The sequence below is a fragment of the Crinia signifera genome, chromosome 7, assembly GCF_055691185.1.
Source record: "Crinia signifera chromosome 7, ASM5569118v1, whole genome shotgun sequence".
NCBI classification, from domain to species: Eukaryota; Metazoa; Chordata; class Amphibia; order Anura; family Myobatrachidae; genus Crinia; species Crinia signifera.
Window position 1 is genome coordinate 195,802,913 of NC_139223.1, and position 20,469 is coordinate 195,823,381.

The following is a 20,469-nucleotide window of genomic DNA, read 5'->3' on the forward strand; positions in this document are numbered from 1 at the left end:
CTGTATATATAAAGACATACAAATATAGACATACAAATATAGTGTTCACTCTAGAATTTTATTAGGACAGGGTGCTGCAAACCGGGCGGGCACCCCCTCTCCCCCCATCAAGCGGGCAACCCCCCCCAAGGCTTAGATGGGGGGGGGGGCACTTGGAATAGCTATAGCTGACCTGCTGCTCTCAGCAGAGCACCAGTCACAGCCTCATTGCAAAAGAATACAAGAAGACAACCAGTTTGTACATTTAAAACCACCTATAATATGTATCCTAATTTCAGGCTGCCAGATTATTCTGCGTGTGCCTGATAAACAGGCGTATTACTGACAGCATGCACAAAGCCTCTGCTTGATGCCCCCTGTAGTGCTGCTGCTTAATGCCCCCTGTAGTGCAGACTCACACTGGTAGTCCAGGTCTGGCCTCCACCTCCACCACTGTATGAGAGCAGATAACAGCGCCACAGGCTTCCCTCACCCATCTGGCAGCTGTCAAATATGGTGCGCTGACTAGTAAGCCAATCGCAGCTCGTGGCCCAGCAGCCAATCACCGCAGCTGCCGGTATGCAAGCTCTGATTGGCTCAGGAGTCACACGGCATTTGAAATGGCCGAGAACTGCCGGAGGGGTGGTGGAAGTTTGTGGCGCTATGCACCACTCTCATACACTTGCAGTGACGGAGGCACCGGGAGACTCCGGAGGGCTGAGAGGGGCAGGCCTTTTAGCACAGTGGCACAGGAGGAGCTGCAGATAACAAAGTCCTGCCAGCACGGTGGGGATTTGGACACAACCATTGAATTAATTTTCTGTAGATCAGGGTCCTATAGTTTATAATCAGCACCATTTGGAGCATGCCTAGAGGCACTGAAACATCAGCTTCTTGTACAGTAATTTACTTTTAACGGTTTGTTGCTGACGCCTATTCTTCACATATATATATATATGTATATCATAGAGAGACAGAATCCCCATCACCAGTGCCAATCTTTATCCCAAATCTGGACATATCTGAGGAAACTCTTAGGCATATATTCAATGCCGTGGGCGAGCGGTGACTGCGAGCAGGACTTTTTGCTCGCAGTCACCGCTCACCCTGTCCGTATTCAACTGACCCTCCCTCATTCGCAAATTCCCCCTCGCTCCGTTTTTTGAGCGAGGGGGAATTTGCAAATGTGCCTCCAAAAGCTGCGAGAGCCGAGGCTAATTACAGCGAGTTTGCTGCACTAGCCGCGGCTCTCGCAGTTTAGGGGAATCCTCACAGTTCTGTGACTGCGAGGATTCCCCCGGAACGTTGCATAGTGTGAGCGGCCGGCGCGGGGGTTAAACTGCGAGGATCACTGGTTTTCTGCGATCCTCGCAGTTTAACCCCCTCGCACCGGCATTGAATACTGCACTTAGAATCTGGTCTCTCATAAATCTACTAGCAGCCAGGAGTAGCAGCTAAGTACAACTTACTATCAATGAATCGCTTTAAATGAATGACTACATTTTACCACTGTCTTTATTATTCTAAAGAAACCATATGGGATCAGTAACATGCCATTCTATTAATACATGTTAAGCTCTCTAAGAATCTATATAAGTTATATATTAAGCCAGGCAGGGCAGTCAACTGTACTTACAGGAAGGACTGCAGCGTTTTTATAATTTACAGGGGTCTGTCTGTCTACATTTTCTGGGTCAGTGCACAGTGACCTCAGGCTCTCAGTTCCTCCGGCTCCATCGCAGTGCACCGTGACCTTCTTCTCCCTGGTCTCCCACGTGCAGTCTGCACTCTGCACTAGCATAGCGTCCGGTCTCTCCCAGCTGAGCTGCAGTCTGCAGATAGAGACAGTGAGACCTGCGAGATCATCTCACGAGAGTCTCTCTCTCTCTGCACTGAAGCTCCGCAGCGGTGGACCGGACGCCTCTGCCACTGTCTGTACTATAGTGTGCACACTCACTGACAGTGACAGACACAGACGGTAAGCACCCGCTCGCCTCCATTAATTTACCGCCGCCTGCGCTCCCAAGTCCCGCTACACAGAAACGCGCGGCACCCGCACCCATTGCCCTAAAAAAAAAAGTGTGTTTGTGTGTGTCCTTGCACCCGGGCCCCCTGATAGGCCCGGGCCCGGGTAAAATGTACCCGCCCCCCCTGCCTCTCGGCGGCCCTGACGGTGGGCCATGATGACTATGTGGAGGCCTAGAGCTGTAGCTCTATTTGCCCAATAATAATCTGGCCCTAGGCACTATTCTCCTGGCTTTTTGAGCCTATATTGGCTCTTGCTTTCAAACATCATCAGATTTAAGGGGGTATTCAATCCCCGCCGCTATTTCCAATGGGGGAAATAGCGACAGATGCCTATTCAATGCGGTCTTGTTTGAGGCAGATGGACAGAACAGGCCTGACTTTAAAAGCTGTCGGGCCCGTTTTGTCGATAATGGCAGTGAACTATCGCGATTACGGCCAAATCTCGAAAATCCACGGCCGTTTGTGTGGACACGTCCCTTTTTTTGGCGATCGCCATCGGATTCAATGTCCCGCCTAGTGATCGGCGAAAAGGGGGCGTATCTGCGGCGAAAACGGCCAGGGTCACGGCTGTCAGGGCGGATCGACAGTCGTGACCCGGGATTGAATACCCCCATAGTGTCCATTCAGATAAATTTCACCAAAATCAAGCGCCTTGGAATTGGGCGTTTAGTCTAGCAGCTATAGTCAAGGGAAGGTCAGGTCCCAAAACAAGATACAAAGCAAAATAATAAAGAGTAGCGCTAACAATATAAATAATATTGTATAATTTATTTATTCATGCATGATTAAAAACAGTAAACCACATGAGGAAATAAAAAAAGAGAAGAAATAAATGTTCTCATAACATCATAATAATCAAATGGGACATTCAGAGGAAGTCTTTGAACTACTTGTTCTTATAATGCTCTGTCCTCATATTGGGCAAGTTTGTAAGGGGCCCCCACAATAGATGGTATATTACCACTTATGTTGGTATACAGTATGTCACCATTGTCTCCTTGATCTGGATTTTGCCGCTGGAGGGATAGAAATTAGGCTCTAAATGAACAGGCAAGGTCCTCACAATTCTGTGGAATGGCAGAGTCCGGTATTGGATGGAGGCACAGGGTGGAGTCCAAAACACAAGCGGGCCAAGATGAGGTCTCTTATTGCTCCTATAATGCCATTCTGTACAAACCCTTACAAACTTGCACAATATATGAGGACTGAGCCTTATAGGAACAAGCAGTTCCAAGACTTCCTCTGAATGTCCCATTTGATTATGATTTTATGAGAACATTTATTTCTTCTCTTTTTTTTTTATTTCCTCATGTGGTTTACGGTTTTTAATCCTGCATGAATTAATTATACACTATTAATATTTATATTGTTAATTATAGTGTCCAGACTGCTGAGTGGCAGCTGATGGCGACGGATAGCTGGCTGGGTAGTGGGTACAGTAAGAAAGGCAGACCGTTATGGTGAGTGACAGCCAAGTATCTAGAGCAGGGGTGGTCAACCGGTCAGAACTAAAGAGCCGAAAAATATCGTCAGTCAAGCCAAAGAGCCAACATAATGCTCGCACCTAAAGTCGTGGTCAGGGGAGTGGCCAGGGGCGTGGTCATATGACACAATGGGGAGTGGCTACATGACCAAACTTTATGACCCCCCGTGCCAGGTATGCCCCCACAGTGCCAGGTATGCCCCCAGTGCCACACATATATGCCCCACAGTGCAACACATATGCTGGAAGGCACAGCTTCCTAGCTAAAGGGCCCACCTACTCTCTGAGGGGCCAGGAGGGCCCAACAAACAAATGAGCCACGGGCCAAGAGAGCCCGACTAATGCGCCCACAGTCCGGAAGGGCCTGAATGTGCCCACAGGCCTAGTGCCCGACAACCCGGTGGTCTAGGGTGGATGGGGGGTAGGTGGCCAAAGGCCTCTACCTGGTGTTGGGAGAGGCCATGGGGGGGAACTTCGTCAGCTCTATTGCATCCCACCCCCGCTGGCCTCTCCGGCCGCCATCTTCTTTCTTCTGCCGCTGGCCAGCGGCGACGCCGGATGTTTTCTTCTTGCAGAAGGCGCCGGAGATCTTGTCTTGATTCCGGCGTCTTGTGGCCTCTTCAGCGGCCGCCGGACCTCTTCTCCCCGCCGTGGTCTTCTGCGCCGTCCTCCGGCGGCTTCTCACGTCTTCAGGAGCGCTCCTGCGCTCCGCCGACGTGGAGCCGTCTTCTTCTTCGCCCTCCCGGAGGCGTCTGACGTAAGGGGCGGGGTGGAGTACGGCGCGGCGAGCGCTGACTGGCTCGCTGCGGCCATTTCCTATTGGCCGCCGATTCGGGAGCCCTGATTGGCTCCCGGACGGCGGGAGGTTCAAACTGCCGCGAGCGGCGTTTTGAATTGGCAGCCGAATTGGCGCCAAATTCAAAACCCCGCTCCGTCCACCGCAGCTTCGTCGCTCCCCGCTTCATTATCGGCGCAGGGATCAGACAGCTGATCTCTGCGCCAGGGGAAGCTGTGTCCCATGGGGGACACAGCTCTGTCTCTCCCTGTCCCGGGAGCAGGGGAGCTGTCTATAAGGGGACAGGACACAGGAGCCGCACACTACAAGGGGGCGAGCCGCATGCGGCTCGGGAGCCGCCGGTTGGCCACCGCTGATCTAGAGGGACTGGACTGTGGGGGGAAAAACACTGTCTTGAAGAGTGTGGATAGAGATAAAGTACCAGTCAATCAGCTCCTCACTGCCATTTTACAGGCCACGTCTGAAATAAGTTGTCTTGTTAGTAGTTACATCTGCCCTTTCTGTGGTAACCAGCAGAGTGTGTTGAGGCTACCTGTCAGTTTGGATTGTGCGGCAATATGCAGCAATCGGGACTCAAAGGCTAGGTTGTCCGTTAGGCAAGCAGCATGCAGAACCCACGGGCCACTGTTGCCCAGATCTTTGTTTCACTAGGGCTCCTGCACGCACAGACACAGCTTCTTTCTTTCCTCCAATACTCAAGAACGGTTGACCGATGTCCCGAAGTCCTCAGCACGGCCCTCTGGATACTTCCACTCCTCTCTCCAAGGAACACTTGTCAGTGCTATACGGTCTGAGTAGATCCATCTAGACCAGGGGTGGCCTAACCTGTCTTCAAGATCTACCAACAGTTCATGTTTTTCAGGAGGAATGAATGCAGCATGTTCGAAAATGTGACCGTTAGTAATGACTACAGCTGTACACCCGCTAGGTGATTTGGAAAACGGGGACCATTGGTAGATCTTTTGGACCGGTTTGGCCATCCCTGATCTAGACAGTATGGTTTTCTTTGCTGCTGCAGCCACTCTCGCAAAAAGAAGGTGGGCACCAACAGGGGGTTTGGGTGTAGTGGATGTAGGATAATGGTTCCATAGCGCCCACGACAGATAAATTGTTAAGAAGATGTTTAGTTTCTTGGTAAAATAATCTTGGTCATCAGTCCAACACATTTGCACTACTGTACATGACAAGACAATGTGTGATTCAGCATTCGGTAAGAGACACTTGAAACAGTTGGAGTTGGTAGAAATCCGTCACAAATCTTAATTTCGGGGTGTAGTATGCCCTGTGTAGAATTTTAGATTGCATTTCTGCAAAGGAGGTAGAAATTAAAACGTTTGTGGAGTTAACTGACAGTCGGATTATGTGTAAAGTAGTAAGGCCCTGAGAGGAATCCCGCCATTTCAATAGTCCCACCAATCCTACAGTGAAGTCTAATTTTTTTCCTCACAATGTCATATAAACGTGAAGTAGAGAATGGTCGGCATTTTCTAAGAATAATGTGGGCATTAAGTGTATTAGTTTGTCCAGTTGCCGGGAGATCAGTTAATTTACAAATAAAACTTTGCACTTGAAAATATGCAAATAAAGGGATGGGTATGTTAGGGAACAGATATTTCAGCTTAGAAAGAGTGAATATGTTATGTTCTTCATACAGAAACTGATATGCCAAGCATGGAGCCCGGAGGTGCCAAAGACGAAATATCCCATCAGCGCTACCACGTTGAAAATCAGTATCGTGACGTAAACGGGAGAATAATTTTTTATGTGTGCTACTCCACGTAAGATAGGGTGTATATAAGCAGGGGGTTAGCCTTAGTCTCCAGTGATATTGAAGACAAAGGCGTATGTAAATACACAACTAATGAAGTATCGAAGAGGAAAGCTTGGTCGTACGTTTAAATAACAAAATTGTCCACTCTGCCTATCCAGTCCAGCGTGTATCTTAGATTAGAGGCCATGGCATATTTCTGTATGTTAGGCAGGTTAATCAGCCAAATTCTCATAAAAAAACAACAGACCTTGGAAAATGGAGCTTATACAAAAAGGGGCAGGACATCAATTAGATTTTAAGAACAAAATATTAAAACATGAATTACTTTTAACTAAAAATATTTGTCTTCCCCCTGCTCGAGTTATGACCCTTTGTAGAGTGTTGTAGTGAATTAGCCCATCGGCACTTATTAGGAGTATTGCATTTTTCCAAATTATAGAAATTATTTATTTATTTTGTTTTTTAAATTAATGTTAATTTAGTCCACTTGATAGTTAATTGACTAAAATACTATCTGGTATAAAGTAATAAAGACATTCCAGGGAAAATTAGTGGACATTTATGTGCTGTCTCCTTATGTTAGTGACTGGGATGAACTTCTTCCTATCCATCGCTAATTAACCCCTTCAGTGGCAATCCCGAGAATTTTCAGGGCTGTGCCTCAGTGCTCAGTCTGGAACGCACGGAAAATTCTCGGGATTGCCACTGTTTAGAGCCTTGCAGCGCTGCCGAGTTCAATCGCTGAACTCAGGCAGCTTCAGTGCTGCCCGGCTCCCTCCACTCTGCCGCGCCTCCTCCTCCCCTCTGGGTTTTCTATACAAGTCTCCGGCGCCAGCTTATGACAAGCCGGCTGCCAGGGACATGGATGGGGCACCGGGCCGGGCAGCGGCTGATTGACAGTTCAGTGGCGCTGCCAGGACCCGGGGAGGCAGTGATGGTGTTTTTTTAAAGGGAGCACTCCCCATTAAAAACTCACCCAAGTGGGGAGCGCTCCCCCCCCCCCCCCCCAAAAAAAAAAAAACCCCACCACCACTGAAGGGGTTAACCTGCCAGTATATTTTGGAGAATGTACAAACTCTGCAGTTAGGGCCATGGTGGGACTCGAACCCATGACCTCTGTGCTGTGAGGCAGTAATGCTAACCACTACACCGTATGTGTTGCACATCACTTGAAATCACTGTATAGCAACATCGCTAAATTTCCGTGCACACCCTACTTTGGCGCAAGGTGAAATAAGGGATATTCCCGTGATGGTGCTATATGTCCCGTGATGGTACATTGTCCATACTTGAATTGGTCCCTGTGAATGAAGAACAGGTAGGGTCTTTTACAGCGGATTTCATTCCTGGGACACAATGCCGCACAAATCCTAATCTTTCTTTAAAGACCTTAAAGTGCCACGTTGAAGTTTGAGCAATTTACCACGAACATAACATTTCCTCCAATTGCCAATTGGTGTTCTTTTGTCTCCTTTATATTATATTTATTCCTTGTACAGTTTTTTTTTTTTTTACTTGCAACTGTGAATCGTTTTAGACTCCCACAGAGATGAGCATTTTCTACATAAGCATTATTATTATTGCGCTCAGACAGTGAATAAAGAAGGGATTTTGTAACGATCTACAGTAACTCACAGCTGTGGTCTAACCTAGCCTCACATCGTATGAGCTATACACATTTATACAGCGCCTGGACTAATCTCAACACCCCACCCAATTACTTTGGGGGTGATTTCAGGTGTCTGTCATACAGTTATTTAAAGATGCATCTAAGATCTAAAATGAGAAATATATGTTCATTTATTTCACTTAGACCCTGCTCATTCAGCGCCGTTCCTTAAGAGCTGTCTCTGAACCCTTGCGTTAGATCCTTTTATCTCTTCAAAACTTAACAGCTTTTAAAAAGCATATGAATACATACATACATAATGTGCGAGTCTTGTCACATGTGACATTACATTTTATTTCACAGCCTGTTTTTCCTTATCCTGCCGAGTGGTACAACATAGTGTTGTGTAGCCTAGTGGTACGGTGATTAGGCCAAGGCCCAGTAACTTTTCCTTGTTAACGTCCAAAAAAACAGGAGATAAATACCGTTAGCATAAGTTTTCCAACAGACGGCTGTCAAAATTCGGAGACTCCCACAACCAGAGAAAGACATTATATTGAAATGTTGACGTACGTGTGTCTGTGTACGCCTTATCTGATACATAATCATAATACTTTATAAATTATTTAGCCATGTGTCGCGTTTTACTGAATACTAATCCCTAGATTTTTATCTCAAAGCACTGATCTGTTATTTCAGTCTTTATAAACAAGGTCATATTAGAATCTTAAGGCCCGTACACACTGGGCGATTTTGAGCTGAAAGCCGCTCAGTTTTGTCGTTTGAGCAGCTTTCAGATCAACAGCCGCCCAGTCTGTACGGGGCAGTGATGACCGGTGAGCAATCCTGCATCTTCTCCGGTGGATGCTGCTCACCTGCTGGTATTACCAGCAGATGAGCGATGGTGTGGACAGCTTTCTATTGCATCCTGCTATGGAAAGTCGTCCACCCTGGGAAACATCATTTAGAAGGGCGAAAATCTTGCAGTGTGTATTCAGTTACGTGAGGTTCCTTTGTTATGGCGTAGAAACAGAGATAACAGTACAGCTCTCCCCTTGCAACCTGATCTTCCACCATGGCTGCATTGTCTCCCAAACTCCCAGATAACAGACGGTTACACCCCACCCCCCCAAACTGCGGCCCGGGCCCTGATAATTATATATAAAAAAAACGAACGCAGAATTTTTGACGCTGTTTGGTGCCGCGCAGGCGTACTGTGCTCCATATGCATGAGCAATCATTTGATACATCACATGCTACGTAAATTCACAGCGATCAGGTCTGAATACCCCCTATAAACGGTACAGTAGAATCAAAAACATAAAAAACAAGAACCGTAAAACTTGCCTTCATTTTCCTGGGCCAAGATTGGGGTTTGTGTCTCCTTTGTGTATGTGACAGTCTCTCGTGGAGGGAAATCCACTTGAGTAATTTTGGCCATGCCCAACTTCATGTGACCACGTCTAGAGAGGATAAAAAAAAAAAAAAAAAATACTTATATCACATACAATATTTATTAGATAAACACAATTGGTACCAAGATTACGGCTCAGTCTTGGAAGGAAAAATCAATAAATATAATCTATTTGCTACTCTAGTACTCTATTGGAATAACAGAGGCTTTTAATAACAGCAGGAGTGTACGTCCTCCCAAGATGCTCAGCAACAGCCAGAGCGCCACAACTTGGCTTATCCAATACGGTGAAACATGATCGTAATATTAATTATTTGAATTTTTATGCATTAACCAATTGATATTATAAAGACTGGCCATCTTTAAAAAATAAACTACAAGGCCTTACAACACGTGTAGAAAAGTAGCTAAAGTATTTACTTTAAGCCTAACAGTAATGGGAAAAACAGAGAAGAATTGGGACGCTTAAAACATTTATTTTCATTGTACTGCAGAATGTAAATGAGTAATAAATTGTTGAAATACCCCAAATCGGAGTCAGAATGGAGCTGAAGAACTGATGGATCAGTGTCCCAATGCAGTGTCCTGATTGGTTGCCGGGGAGCCGCGCAGCATTAGCGGAAAAGGTCAGACGTTAGTTAAGCAAACACACACAAGTTGTTGTTATTGCAGTGAGAGAGAGAAACCCATACATTGTGCAGCAATTAGTACAAAATGATGAGGATATTTATCCATGCAGTTAGTTAAACATCTGAATGTCTACATAAAAACCGGTATATCATACTATGGCAAAAACACACACACACACACACATTAAATAAAAATGCTTTGCATATATTTTTCTGTTCTTTAAATTATGTATTTGATTTAAAAAAAATAATAAAAAAAAATTATCATCCAGTGCAAGATGATGTCACCAGTCCTCTCAATATAAGGATTCTAAGTGCACAGGTGTCATCATTTTTAACAGGGAAATAGTCTATTCGGCCATCTTCCATGAAATCTCGTTTTGTTTGCTTTTTATTTGAAAAAGAGAATAATCCCAACTGTAAGATACCCTACACATCTTTACAGACGAATTACTAAGAGTTCTTAATAAAACTCCATGAAAGATGTTCCATGGACTAGAATGGACTCGCGAAGTCACTTTTACTCGTGAACAACAGAATCATCGCACATTCACAGTGTGCTGACATTCGTTGAATTGCAAACCATTGGCATAGCGTGCAATGGTGGACTGGCTAGCAGTTTGCAAGCTTGTGGCCCATATAAGTAGAGGATAAATAATATCACTAACTATCTTATTTTCCATTTATTTTATGAGCAAATCAGGCAGAATTTATACAGTTATGCGAGGCAAAATATGAGTCATTCATTTGGGAGTCATTCATTTGGGATATCTTAGCAAATATTAGTGTTGTTCTTATCGGTGCTATACTAAATTCTCCAAGTTCAACGCAATTTGTTCATGTCACAATAAGTTAAAAACACAATACGTATGTATTTTGTGACGGACAATTCTCAGGTAGAGGCAGCGTCTCGTCATGCTCCGTGGGAGCTTGGAAACAGGATGCCTTTCAGTCTGCCCCTACGGCTTCCAAGAACACAACGCTTTCTTTTACACGCACATACCTGGACTGAGGGATTATTATTATTTTGGACAGAAAAGACGTTGTACAAGACTGCTGCAGTATTTAAGGTCTTACACACTTGCTCCTGTGATCTCTTGATGCAGAACACCGGTGCGAGCACTAGTTTAAGAAACATCTCATTCCTGACTCTTAAACTCCCTGGCTTGCACGGGACGGCGTCCTGGCTGCGTAATCGGCAGCAGCTGTCTATAGCATGAGAACCAGCAGGTTTCTGAGCAGTGGATATATGTAGCAGTGATAAGGGAGAAGTGACCAAGGGGGTTATTCTGGTTCACTCGCAAATGCACAATCACTCTCTAATGGACAAAACCATGTGCAAAAAGATCTGCACTATATAGTCTAAATTGTATGCAGATAGTCTAAATTGTACATATTGTCTAAATTGTAATATAGTCTAAATTGTACAAGTGTGTACACACCATAACTCTCTCTGCACATGTTACATCAGCCCCACCTGCAGTGGTTTTGTCCATTAGAGAGTGATTGTGCCTTTGCGAGTGAACCAGAATAACCACCCAAGCTCGGTGAAGTGACAAAGTATCTGGGTTTTTATAACCGGCCAATCAGCTCCTACCTGTCATTTTTTCAAACCAAGCCTGTAACTTCACAGTTCAGGTGCCCATACACGCACCGATCCCGGCGGTGTGATCTGTGCTTTGAGATGCGCACTCCCGTGGCACCTCATCGCACAGTACAAAAAGTATGTGCTGCACATACTTTTTGTACTTGCTTTTCATCGCATTGCGCATGCACAAGGCGTGCAATGTGATACAATGCTATTTTAGCCTAGAACGCACGCCGGGATCGGTGCGTGTATAGGCACCTTTAGGAGCCGAATGGCCGTTGATAAAAACCAGACATTATCACTTCACGGAGCTTGATAACTGTGCCCCTTTATCACCGATCAATCAGCTCCTAACTGTCCCTTTTTAAACCCAGCCTGTAACTTAACAGCCGTGAGCTGATTGGCCGGTGATAAAGTACCAGCCACTTTATCAATTCTCCTCCCTTATCAGTGCTTCACACATCTACCCCTATACGTGGAAAACCGAATGATGGGAGAGGACTGGGATTCAAGGGAAGTATTTCAAAACCAATCACCTCAACTGAGTTCATGCTAAAGTAGATCGGAGCTAGAACATCCTTATTTATCTGCACCAGTGCCGAGGTTTTCTAAGGTGACCGGTTTGTGTCGGCCTTTGTTTTGTTCCTTACACTGCCAGAAACAGGTACACACAGTACTTCAGGAAAGGGAACACGCAATATTTTGCAGAACTTTAGCCATGAGTGTTTGCTTCCAACATTTATGGTCTATGGCATCAAACCAGCGACCGTCCAGTGGTTTTCAGCACTTCTGTGTGCTAAGTCATATCTGCCACGGCATTAAACAGAACTTGTTAATCTGTTTCTCATCCAGTTTGAGATGTGATCCTGAGCAGGACTCGTCCGCGCTGGGTGTGTAGGATCGGTATCTGGTAACATTGCCCACAGCAGAAAACATGTGCAGGAAATGGTAGTATTGCTACAGGAAAAGGGCTAACACATCGGCCTCTTTGGTAAGGAAACAATCTCCATTTCCACTGGGATGTGGAACTGATAGTGTTTCCAAGATGTGACACTGCTGTAATTATAGGTTAAGCACAGCCTTAGGCTCATATGTGTCAATGCGTTTGAAACCCACCATACGTCTACTATAAATTCAGCAGCCCAGCAGAATTGGGCAGGCCTGCTTAACCCCCGTGCTCTGCAATGGCTACGGTGGTTTCTCCTGCCTTTTAAGTTTTGGATGTGGGTGAGGGATGACATTAAACACTAGCCCCGCGCTAGGAGGTGTCAGAGCAGCCATATTTCAATCGCAATCACTCTGCTGTATCCAGCAATTAGGGTTTCCAGCAATTCTTGTTCCACAATTAGCTCACGCTGGCCGCTTTATATGAATATATCCCAGTCGGAACGCGTTCTCCCTAAATGGATGTTACTTAGACCGAAGCTACAAATGTGTCGGCTGCAGCGGTGGGAACGGGATATGTACGTAGGGCTAGTGTTACTTGTGGGCGCAAAAGGAGAGTAGGTGGCCACAACCAGCAAACAGGCCATTCACACGGAAAATAAAAGGCAATCGCTCACAACACTCAGTTCCGCTAGGTAAAAACTTTCTAGGTCGACATTGACAGAAGGCCTACACAATCTTAAGGTTGACATGAATTTAAAAAAAGCGTTTTTTCATACTGTACTATCCAAGTGGGTATAGAGTGAGAATATAATACGCAAGACAAGCGAGGGGATGCGGTACACTGTGAAAAACTCATGTCGACCATGTCCACCTAAAGCTTGTGTCGCCCCCCCTTCTGTTAATGTTGACCTAGATTGTGTCGACCATTCTTAGGTTAAAAAAAAATAAAAAAAAGTCACACGGTGCTGCAGAGTTGCACAGAGCTCAGGCATTATGTATAACGCGACTTGTATCACATGGAGGATAAACCTATGTGGACATCATTTGTATATAACATTTTACTACAATCATTATAAAAAATAACTTAATAAAAAAAAAAAAGTATATGCTTTACTTCTTGGTAACTGCAAGTCTGGAACTGTAAAACAAGCACATGCAGGAGGTTAATACGCATTACAGGCCGACCACTTGTTAAAATATACTCAGCATTACACTCAACAAGTACCTTCCACTGAGGCCTCTAGCGAGCGCCAAAGCCAGAAGCCCAGTACAGAATGCAGTAAGCAATCTGATGGTACGATGTACTTCCTACCACAACTAGTATATCCTGCACAGTGGAAGGTACCTGTGAAAAAGTTAGTTCATTCAAGCATATTGCAGCGGTGGTTAATAGGCTGCTAGAACAAATGCGTTCTGTGTTTTGGCCACAAAAACACAGAATTTTAAATTTATCAATGATATGTATATCTTCTGAACAGTCAGCACGTTATTATGTTCTCAGGAAGTGAAGTGTCCAAGCATAAATGGCTTCCCCGCATAAACACTGATATCAATAAATAAATATGGACTGCTTACATTTTAGGTTTATAAATATATTTTTGGATATTATCACTACATACAGTGAAACCCATGTTTATGTATCTTCGATTGTAAAAACGTCATACATTTAGGCACACCGGCACAGCTGATGAAATGGTTAGCATTAATTGCCTCACAGTACTGTGGTCTTGGATTTGACTCTCACCATGGCCTTAACTGTGTGGAGTTTGTATATTCTCCTCATGCTTCTGAGGATTTCCTCTCGGCACTCCCAATTTCCTCCCACACTCCAAAAATATACTGGCAAATTAAATGGCTCCCGACAAGTGTGTGCTTGTACATGTGGTACGGAACAGAAATTGTAAGCAAATAGGTCAAAACATTTTTTTTTAAATCATAATGGTTCTTCTATTTATACCCATTTGTCAAGTTCACAGTTATTGTATGGATCTATAAAGTTTTTTCAAAAACACCCCGACGTACCTGGCTCCGCTTGTCCCATCTCCGGAATCCTGACTTCCTGCCTCGCTGGGTGTGCTCACAGACTTAGAGGAGGGAGACGTTGGCGGAGGGACTAAATAGTGAAACAGACACGTATCCTCTGTTACTATTCGCAGCGGATGGACTGCTTAAGATGTTTCCAAAGCAAGTTAATATGAAGGGTTGATAAAGAAACACAAAAAGGGGTAACAAAAACAGAAGGGTGGCAAACCAAAAACATACATGGATGGAGATGAACAATGGGAAAAAAAGAAGGGAAGAGATAGTTACCAATCACATGCTGGCTGAATCATGCATTTGCATATAACAATGTCGGTGATAAGGAATGGTGGAAGAATGAAAAGTGATGAGAAAGGTTTGGACATGTCGCCAGTAAACCAGATCTCCTATTCCCCTTTGTGTACTAGCCTTCATTACAATTTACGGGACATGGCTGAAAGGCTACTGTAGCAATAATATATTTGGGCTGCACAGTTGTTACAATGCTGAGATTTGACTGACAGTCCAAATAGAATTCCAGTAGTAATACAGTTTCATTCACTGGGCTGTAAGCTCTCATGAGCAGGGCCCTCCGCCCTCTTGGTTTTCCGCTATCCTTGCCTCGGGTTGGGATCGTTTGGTCTACAGCATGTTGGTCAACAAGCATTAGGTTGACACCGTTAGGTCAACATGAGGAAAGCTCGACAGGTCAATAGTTCAACTGGTCAATAGGGCGACATTCAAAAGGTCAACATTGGGTTTTTCACAGTTTTTTTTACCTGAATGTCGACATGGACAGAGTTTCCACTGCACCGCATGCCCTCGCTTGCTATGCTTCGGGCACTTTATTTTATTCTCCTAGTGGATGGTAGGGCATGAAGTACCGCCTGTCGGCACGTCGGCTCAGAAAAACAGTGAAAAAACCCCACCTTGACCTAGACCCATGTCAACCTATCGGTGTTGACCCAATGCTTGTAGACCAACATGCTGTAGACCAAATGACCGTATCCCCTTGCCTCTGGGATGCTCTGGCCAGCAACTGAAGGGGGGGGGGGGGTATTCAATCCGAGATTCAGACTGTCAGAATTTTGGTCCGTTTTCAGTTTTTCTGGCATCAACTCGACAGCCGGAACTCAATGTTCCAGCTGTCGAGTGTCAAAAAGTCTGTGAATTGGCAAAAAACATGTCGAAAACGGACACATATTCCACAATCCAGACCGCATTTTCCAACAACAAAAACTCACCTCCATAGGGAGGCAGGTCTGTAGCAGGTAAGTCCCGGCCAGGATTGAATACCTTGGGGGGTATTCAATGTTGGACGTTATTTCTGACAGGGAAAATAGCATCCTCCGTCTAGTCACTGTTGCCGTTTCCGACAGCAATGAAGGCGGATTTAAAAAAAACCGATCCGACTTTAAAGCGGCCGCGGATTGTTGAATTCATGTCAGTTTCTCGACAATACACGGCTGTTTTCGTCAACACGCCCACTTTTCACCACTAGACAGGCGGTATTTGAATTCCGCCTGTCGGCAGAGCGGAAACGGGCCAGGATTTCGACTGTCGCAATGTTGCAACAGTCGGAATCCCAGATTGAATACCGCCTCTTAACTGACAATTTTTCCTTGATCAGAATTGTGGGCAGACATTGAATAGCCCCATAAACCTTTCTGTTCTTCCTTCTCAGGACAATGAGCCATTAAGTGCTATTGTCATGAAGTATCACTCGCTTATTGTATAATTGTTTCGATGATGTCAATCAGAGCTCACACATTAAACTCCTAAAAAAGAATTGTAGACTCGGAACTGTAACAAAGATGTTTTGCAATAATCATACTGTACTGTTTTCTATGTATATTGTGGTTGATAATGGATTAATAATTTGACAACCACAAATACAGACGGATTTGGGACAAAACTGAAGACCTTTTTCTATGCGTTGCTTAATGGTTTATTATTTACGCTTCTAGAAATTGGGTTGTTTTGTTGTTTAATCTTTTTTTTCCCCATTTCTGTTCCTTTTCAGCCCAGATATTTGCTATCTCAGAGGTTAGTAATACAGTCTGGGTTTCAATGCCATCTGTATGCTAATGTGGTTGACTATTACACTTGCTCAGTTGTGTCTCGCACTGAAGAAACTCTGGAGGTAATCTACACCGCACTTTACCCTCCCCTATATCTTACTTTAAATGAGAAACTCGGCCATGAGAATCAATTATGTTTAATTAGTGCGTCACGTCTCAGCCGGCATTAAGTTACATAACCAGGGTCAGAAGCGCATAACGTGGACAAAGACTAGAAATGATTCTCGCTCTCTTCTTTTATAATTACCGTGTTAAAAAGCTCTACGTACGAGCTGAGGGACAAATAAAAGCCAAACATTTGTGTATTACAACATGGATAATTTTAGACTATCCATACAGCAGGAAATATTGCCCTAAAAAATCTAGTCTTTCATATGATCTGCATAAAGAGGTGAAGGAAGTATTACCAAAGTATTTATGACACTTCTAGGCAGCTGCTGCCACCTAGTGGTAAATTACACCCATTACTGGACAAGTCATTTAATTAACGAATACTGTATTTAAACTATTAGACAAAACGTACTAAGTAATATTATTGGAAATGCACACAACTCATCCAAATGGTGTTTCTAAAGTTACAGTAATAATAATAATAATAAAACATTAAACTTGTTTTATACTGAAAAATGAAGTGTTTCTACACAGACGTTTATCTGATGCATAAAAAGTGACTGCAAGGCATTGTCATCGGGCCATACACATGGACTTCTGCGGGGATATTCGCATTATGTTTCTGTGAATATATCTTGGATTATATTCGCAACACTAGATTATAACCAAAGCTATCTAAGTGTCTGTGTGTATAATGAAGAAGGACTTTTCCAGTGATTTTCTGATACTGTATGTATAGTCAACCCTGCTAGATTGGTGATTACATGGGACCAGCTACCTCTCACCGTCCCTTACTTCAGACAGTTAAGGACTATAGGGGTGATTCAGAGATGGAAGCAATGCACCCAGCAGAGGAGTCTTTAAGTGCAGCAGCTGTGTGTAAATATGCTAATGCACTAGGTGCCCTGCCCGCTCGTGGGATCCCCTGCGGCATCTCATGACGCACAGGATAATTTGCGAGAACATCGGCCACTTCAGTACCCTCACATCCACACCGAGGCCAGCAAACCTTCATTGAAACAATTAGACACTGGCCTCAGCGCACCCAGAAAATGGAGGTGCCCCCTCTTTGGATACGCTGCCCAAGCACCAGATGCCAAGCCCTCCCTGCTGCCCAGACCATTCACCCCCTCCCACAGGGCTGTAATATAGGGTGCCCGCAACAACACAGGAGGCGTTCTGCACGTGTGTAAAACAGGTGCTGCACAGTCCTCCCACCATCGTAGTGTACACATACTATTAGGGGTGCATACAAATCTAAAACAGGCCCCACATACCACTAATCAGGCTCAGGAAGGCTGCATGTGTTTTCTACACAATAACGCAATCTGTGCATTTTCTAGTTATAATAAATAGGACAGCCACTGAACTCTTCCTAATAAACCTATAATATTGGTGTACTCCAGTAAGACTAACACACCTCCCCACACCTGACTAGGTACCATTCCCACATGCTGGTTCCTGTAGTGCCGTAAGGAGGATGTAGGGGTTACTCCTGATAGGCTGGCTCTCAACTTATATATATTGGTAAGAGCTGTTAACATGTATCACTACAGAAGGCAGTATACGGACCTCCGGTATCAGAGAAGACTTGCCGAGGCCCGGAGACATCATATCTTTTGCAAAATATAGGTAACTAAGGTCTCTGAATGACCTTCTATTATGTTGGTTTTTAAAATGTTATTACTAATGCCGTTTGGTGTGCTGGGGGTTATTAAACCCCCCTCCCTTTCGGCACCTTAGGGGCATTACTAGTTTAACTGAGCAGCTCTCACACTGTTGCCATTCCCACATGAGCACTATTGCCACACATCAATGCTTCCCATCTAAAAGTGCTCAGAAACCGCAGTCTATAGTGCACGTGCTACATTGGTCCTGGTCAGCAATGGATACTAAACATGACAGCGGAGACTGGTGTAAACACCAATCGGCAACACAGCATCCCACTATCAGATGCACAAATCCCAGGTCGGATTACTATATATAGTATAAATAAAAAAACAGCCCAATTTTCAGACATGCCCCACAATTATGGTGTGCAATGAGCCAACTGCATCAATCAGAGCACTCCATTTCCAGCGAGATAAACAAAGTAGTATTAAACATGAACAAAACAAGTTTTGTTCTCCTTTCCTAAAATCTGGCCTAACAGTCAACCAGCGTGTGTGTGTGTGTGTGTGTGTGTGTGTGTGTGTGTGTGTGTCCCCGACATAATGGTACACACAGGGCCAGGGGTAAATGTATGAAGTGTGGAGAAGTGGTATCTATTCCCACAGACAATGTTATGTGCAAGGTGATAATGCTCCAGCCAATCAGCTCCTGTCAATTTACATATTAGAGCTGATTGGATGGAGCATTGTCACCTTGCCAATACCGTTCTTTATGGGGATAAATACCACTTCTCTAAAGGTGCCCACAGACGCATCGATCCCGGCGTGCGTTGTGGGCTTAACTAGCACACATAGCATCGCATCATATGCCTTGTGCATGCGATGCTATGCGATAAAAAGCTAGTACAAAAAGTATGTGCAGCACATACGTTTTGTACTGTGCGATGAGGTGCCGCGGATAGCATCGCACCGCCGGGATCGGTGCGTGTGTGGGCACCATAAGCTTCATACATTTACCCCACAATCTCTAGGAATCACAATTATGTTGCCAGTTACAACTTTGAAAGGGAAGCTCGGCTTGTATCAAATAGACTTTACATATACTGTATGTCCGGTTAGAAACGCTGAGAGGTTACATAGGATCTGCTTCCATTCTCCCATACGAAGCATGTCATCTGAACAAGAGAAGACATCTAGTGGAAGTATAATGAGGCATGTGAAGATTAGGTCCCCGCAGCAGGGTTAGATAATAATGCAATGGTTACCATTGACAATGTGCTCAGCCCATTGGTGGCAAGGACTTTGCGCTGTCAGACAGGCATTTATAATAGGTGTGCCAAAGAAAAAGCTAAAAAGAAAAACAATAAAAAACGAAAATAAACCAACTAAAAAAAATAGACCATTACGTTAGTATACTGTATATACTGCCAGTAAGCTCTGTCTCTCTATAGGCCAACGCGTGGACCTGTGCGCTGAGGGACAAAGCCCACACAGAGCGCTAGCAAGCATAAGACAGATGCATTAAACGTAGATTCCGCTAGTGTTCCAATACACCACGTGACCTGAGAGACTACAATGTATGGCCGTATAGCACTGGTTACTGTTATAGAACATATAGGGGGTTATTCTGATTCACTCTCTAATGGACAAAACCATATGCACTGCAGGTGGGGCTGATGTAACATGTGCAGAGAGAGTTAGATTTGGGTGTTTTATTGTTTCTGTGCAGGGTAAATACTGGCTGCTTTATTTTTACACTGCAATATAGATATCAGGTTAAAGTAAAAACCCCACCCAAATCTAACTCTCTCTCTACACATGTTACATGGTTTTGTCCATTAGAGAGTGATTGTGCCTTTCCGAGTAACCCTCATAGCATGTTCTTCCCATGGTCCAAAGACACAGAGGGGGCGATCCAATAAAATGCCATGTATGAGCGATGCATCCCTAAGACAGTGTGTGAATGCTGGCAATAGCATTTGTAGCTCACCCGGACATTGCACAAATCATAGGAGTGTGCAGTAAAAATGCTTAATGTATATAAATATACTATAACTTAATATAACCTGCTCTATCCTATGTGCAGGTTACATTAAGTATTACTGGACACCGAAGAAATAAAACAAAATAAATATGATTAAATATGCAAATATAATGCAATCGCAGTGAGCACAACCTATGTACCGCTGCACTTTCCAACTGTTCCATTGTTGAAAGGCTATGACTCTGTATTTAGGTCATCGGAAGAGGGGGACAGATAAGCAGTGTGGGGAATGGGAGGGCTGCTGGTTCACAAGAGCCAGCAGATTCCCACTGACTTGCCTTCTAATCCCCAGCTTGGGCTGAGGAGGGGATGAGAGTGGGGCCACCTGCAGGGCTGCGTTCAGCCTTCTCCGTCCATTCACTAGTAGGACACTTCTTGGAAACCGGCTAACAAACCAATTAATGCTGGTTAGGATGCAG

The 20,469-nt window shown here is 44.6% G+C and overlaps 1 protein-coding gene across 6 annotated transcripts in view; it reads right to left on the minus strand.

Moving 5' to 3' along the window:
* The window catches only part of DYNC1I2 (dynein cytoplasmic 1 intermediate chain 2), a 105,460-nt gene that overhangs the window by 49,710 nt on the left and 35,281 nt on the right, over window positions 1–20,469 (minus strand). Inside the window, exons 5-8 of one of the 6 annotated variants that reach the window (XM_083154820.1) lie at window positions 14,208–14,298; window positions 13,300–13,323; window positions 9,606–9,665; window positions 9,014–9,129 (exon numbers count right to left, since the gene is read on the minus strand). In XM_083154820.1, the coding sequence (XP_083010946.1) occupies window positions 9,014–9,129; window positions 9,606–9,665; window positions 13,300–13,323; window positions 14,208–14,298 (291 nt within the window). Of the gene's footprint in view, window positions 1–9,013; window positions 9,130–9,605; window positions 9,666–13,299; window positions 13,324–14,207; window positions 14,350–20,469 lie in introns of all 6 variants that reach the window. The other 5 variants (XM_083154818.1, XM_083154819.1, XM_083154821.1 and 2 more) reach the window with 5 other exon arrangements.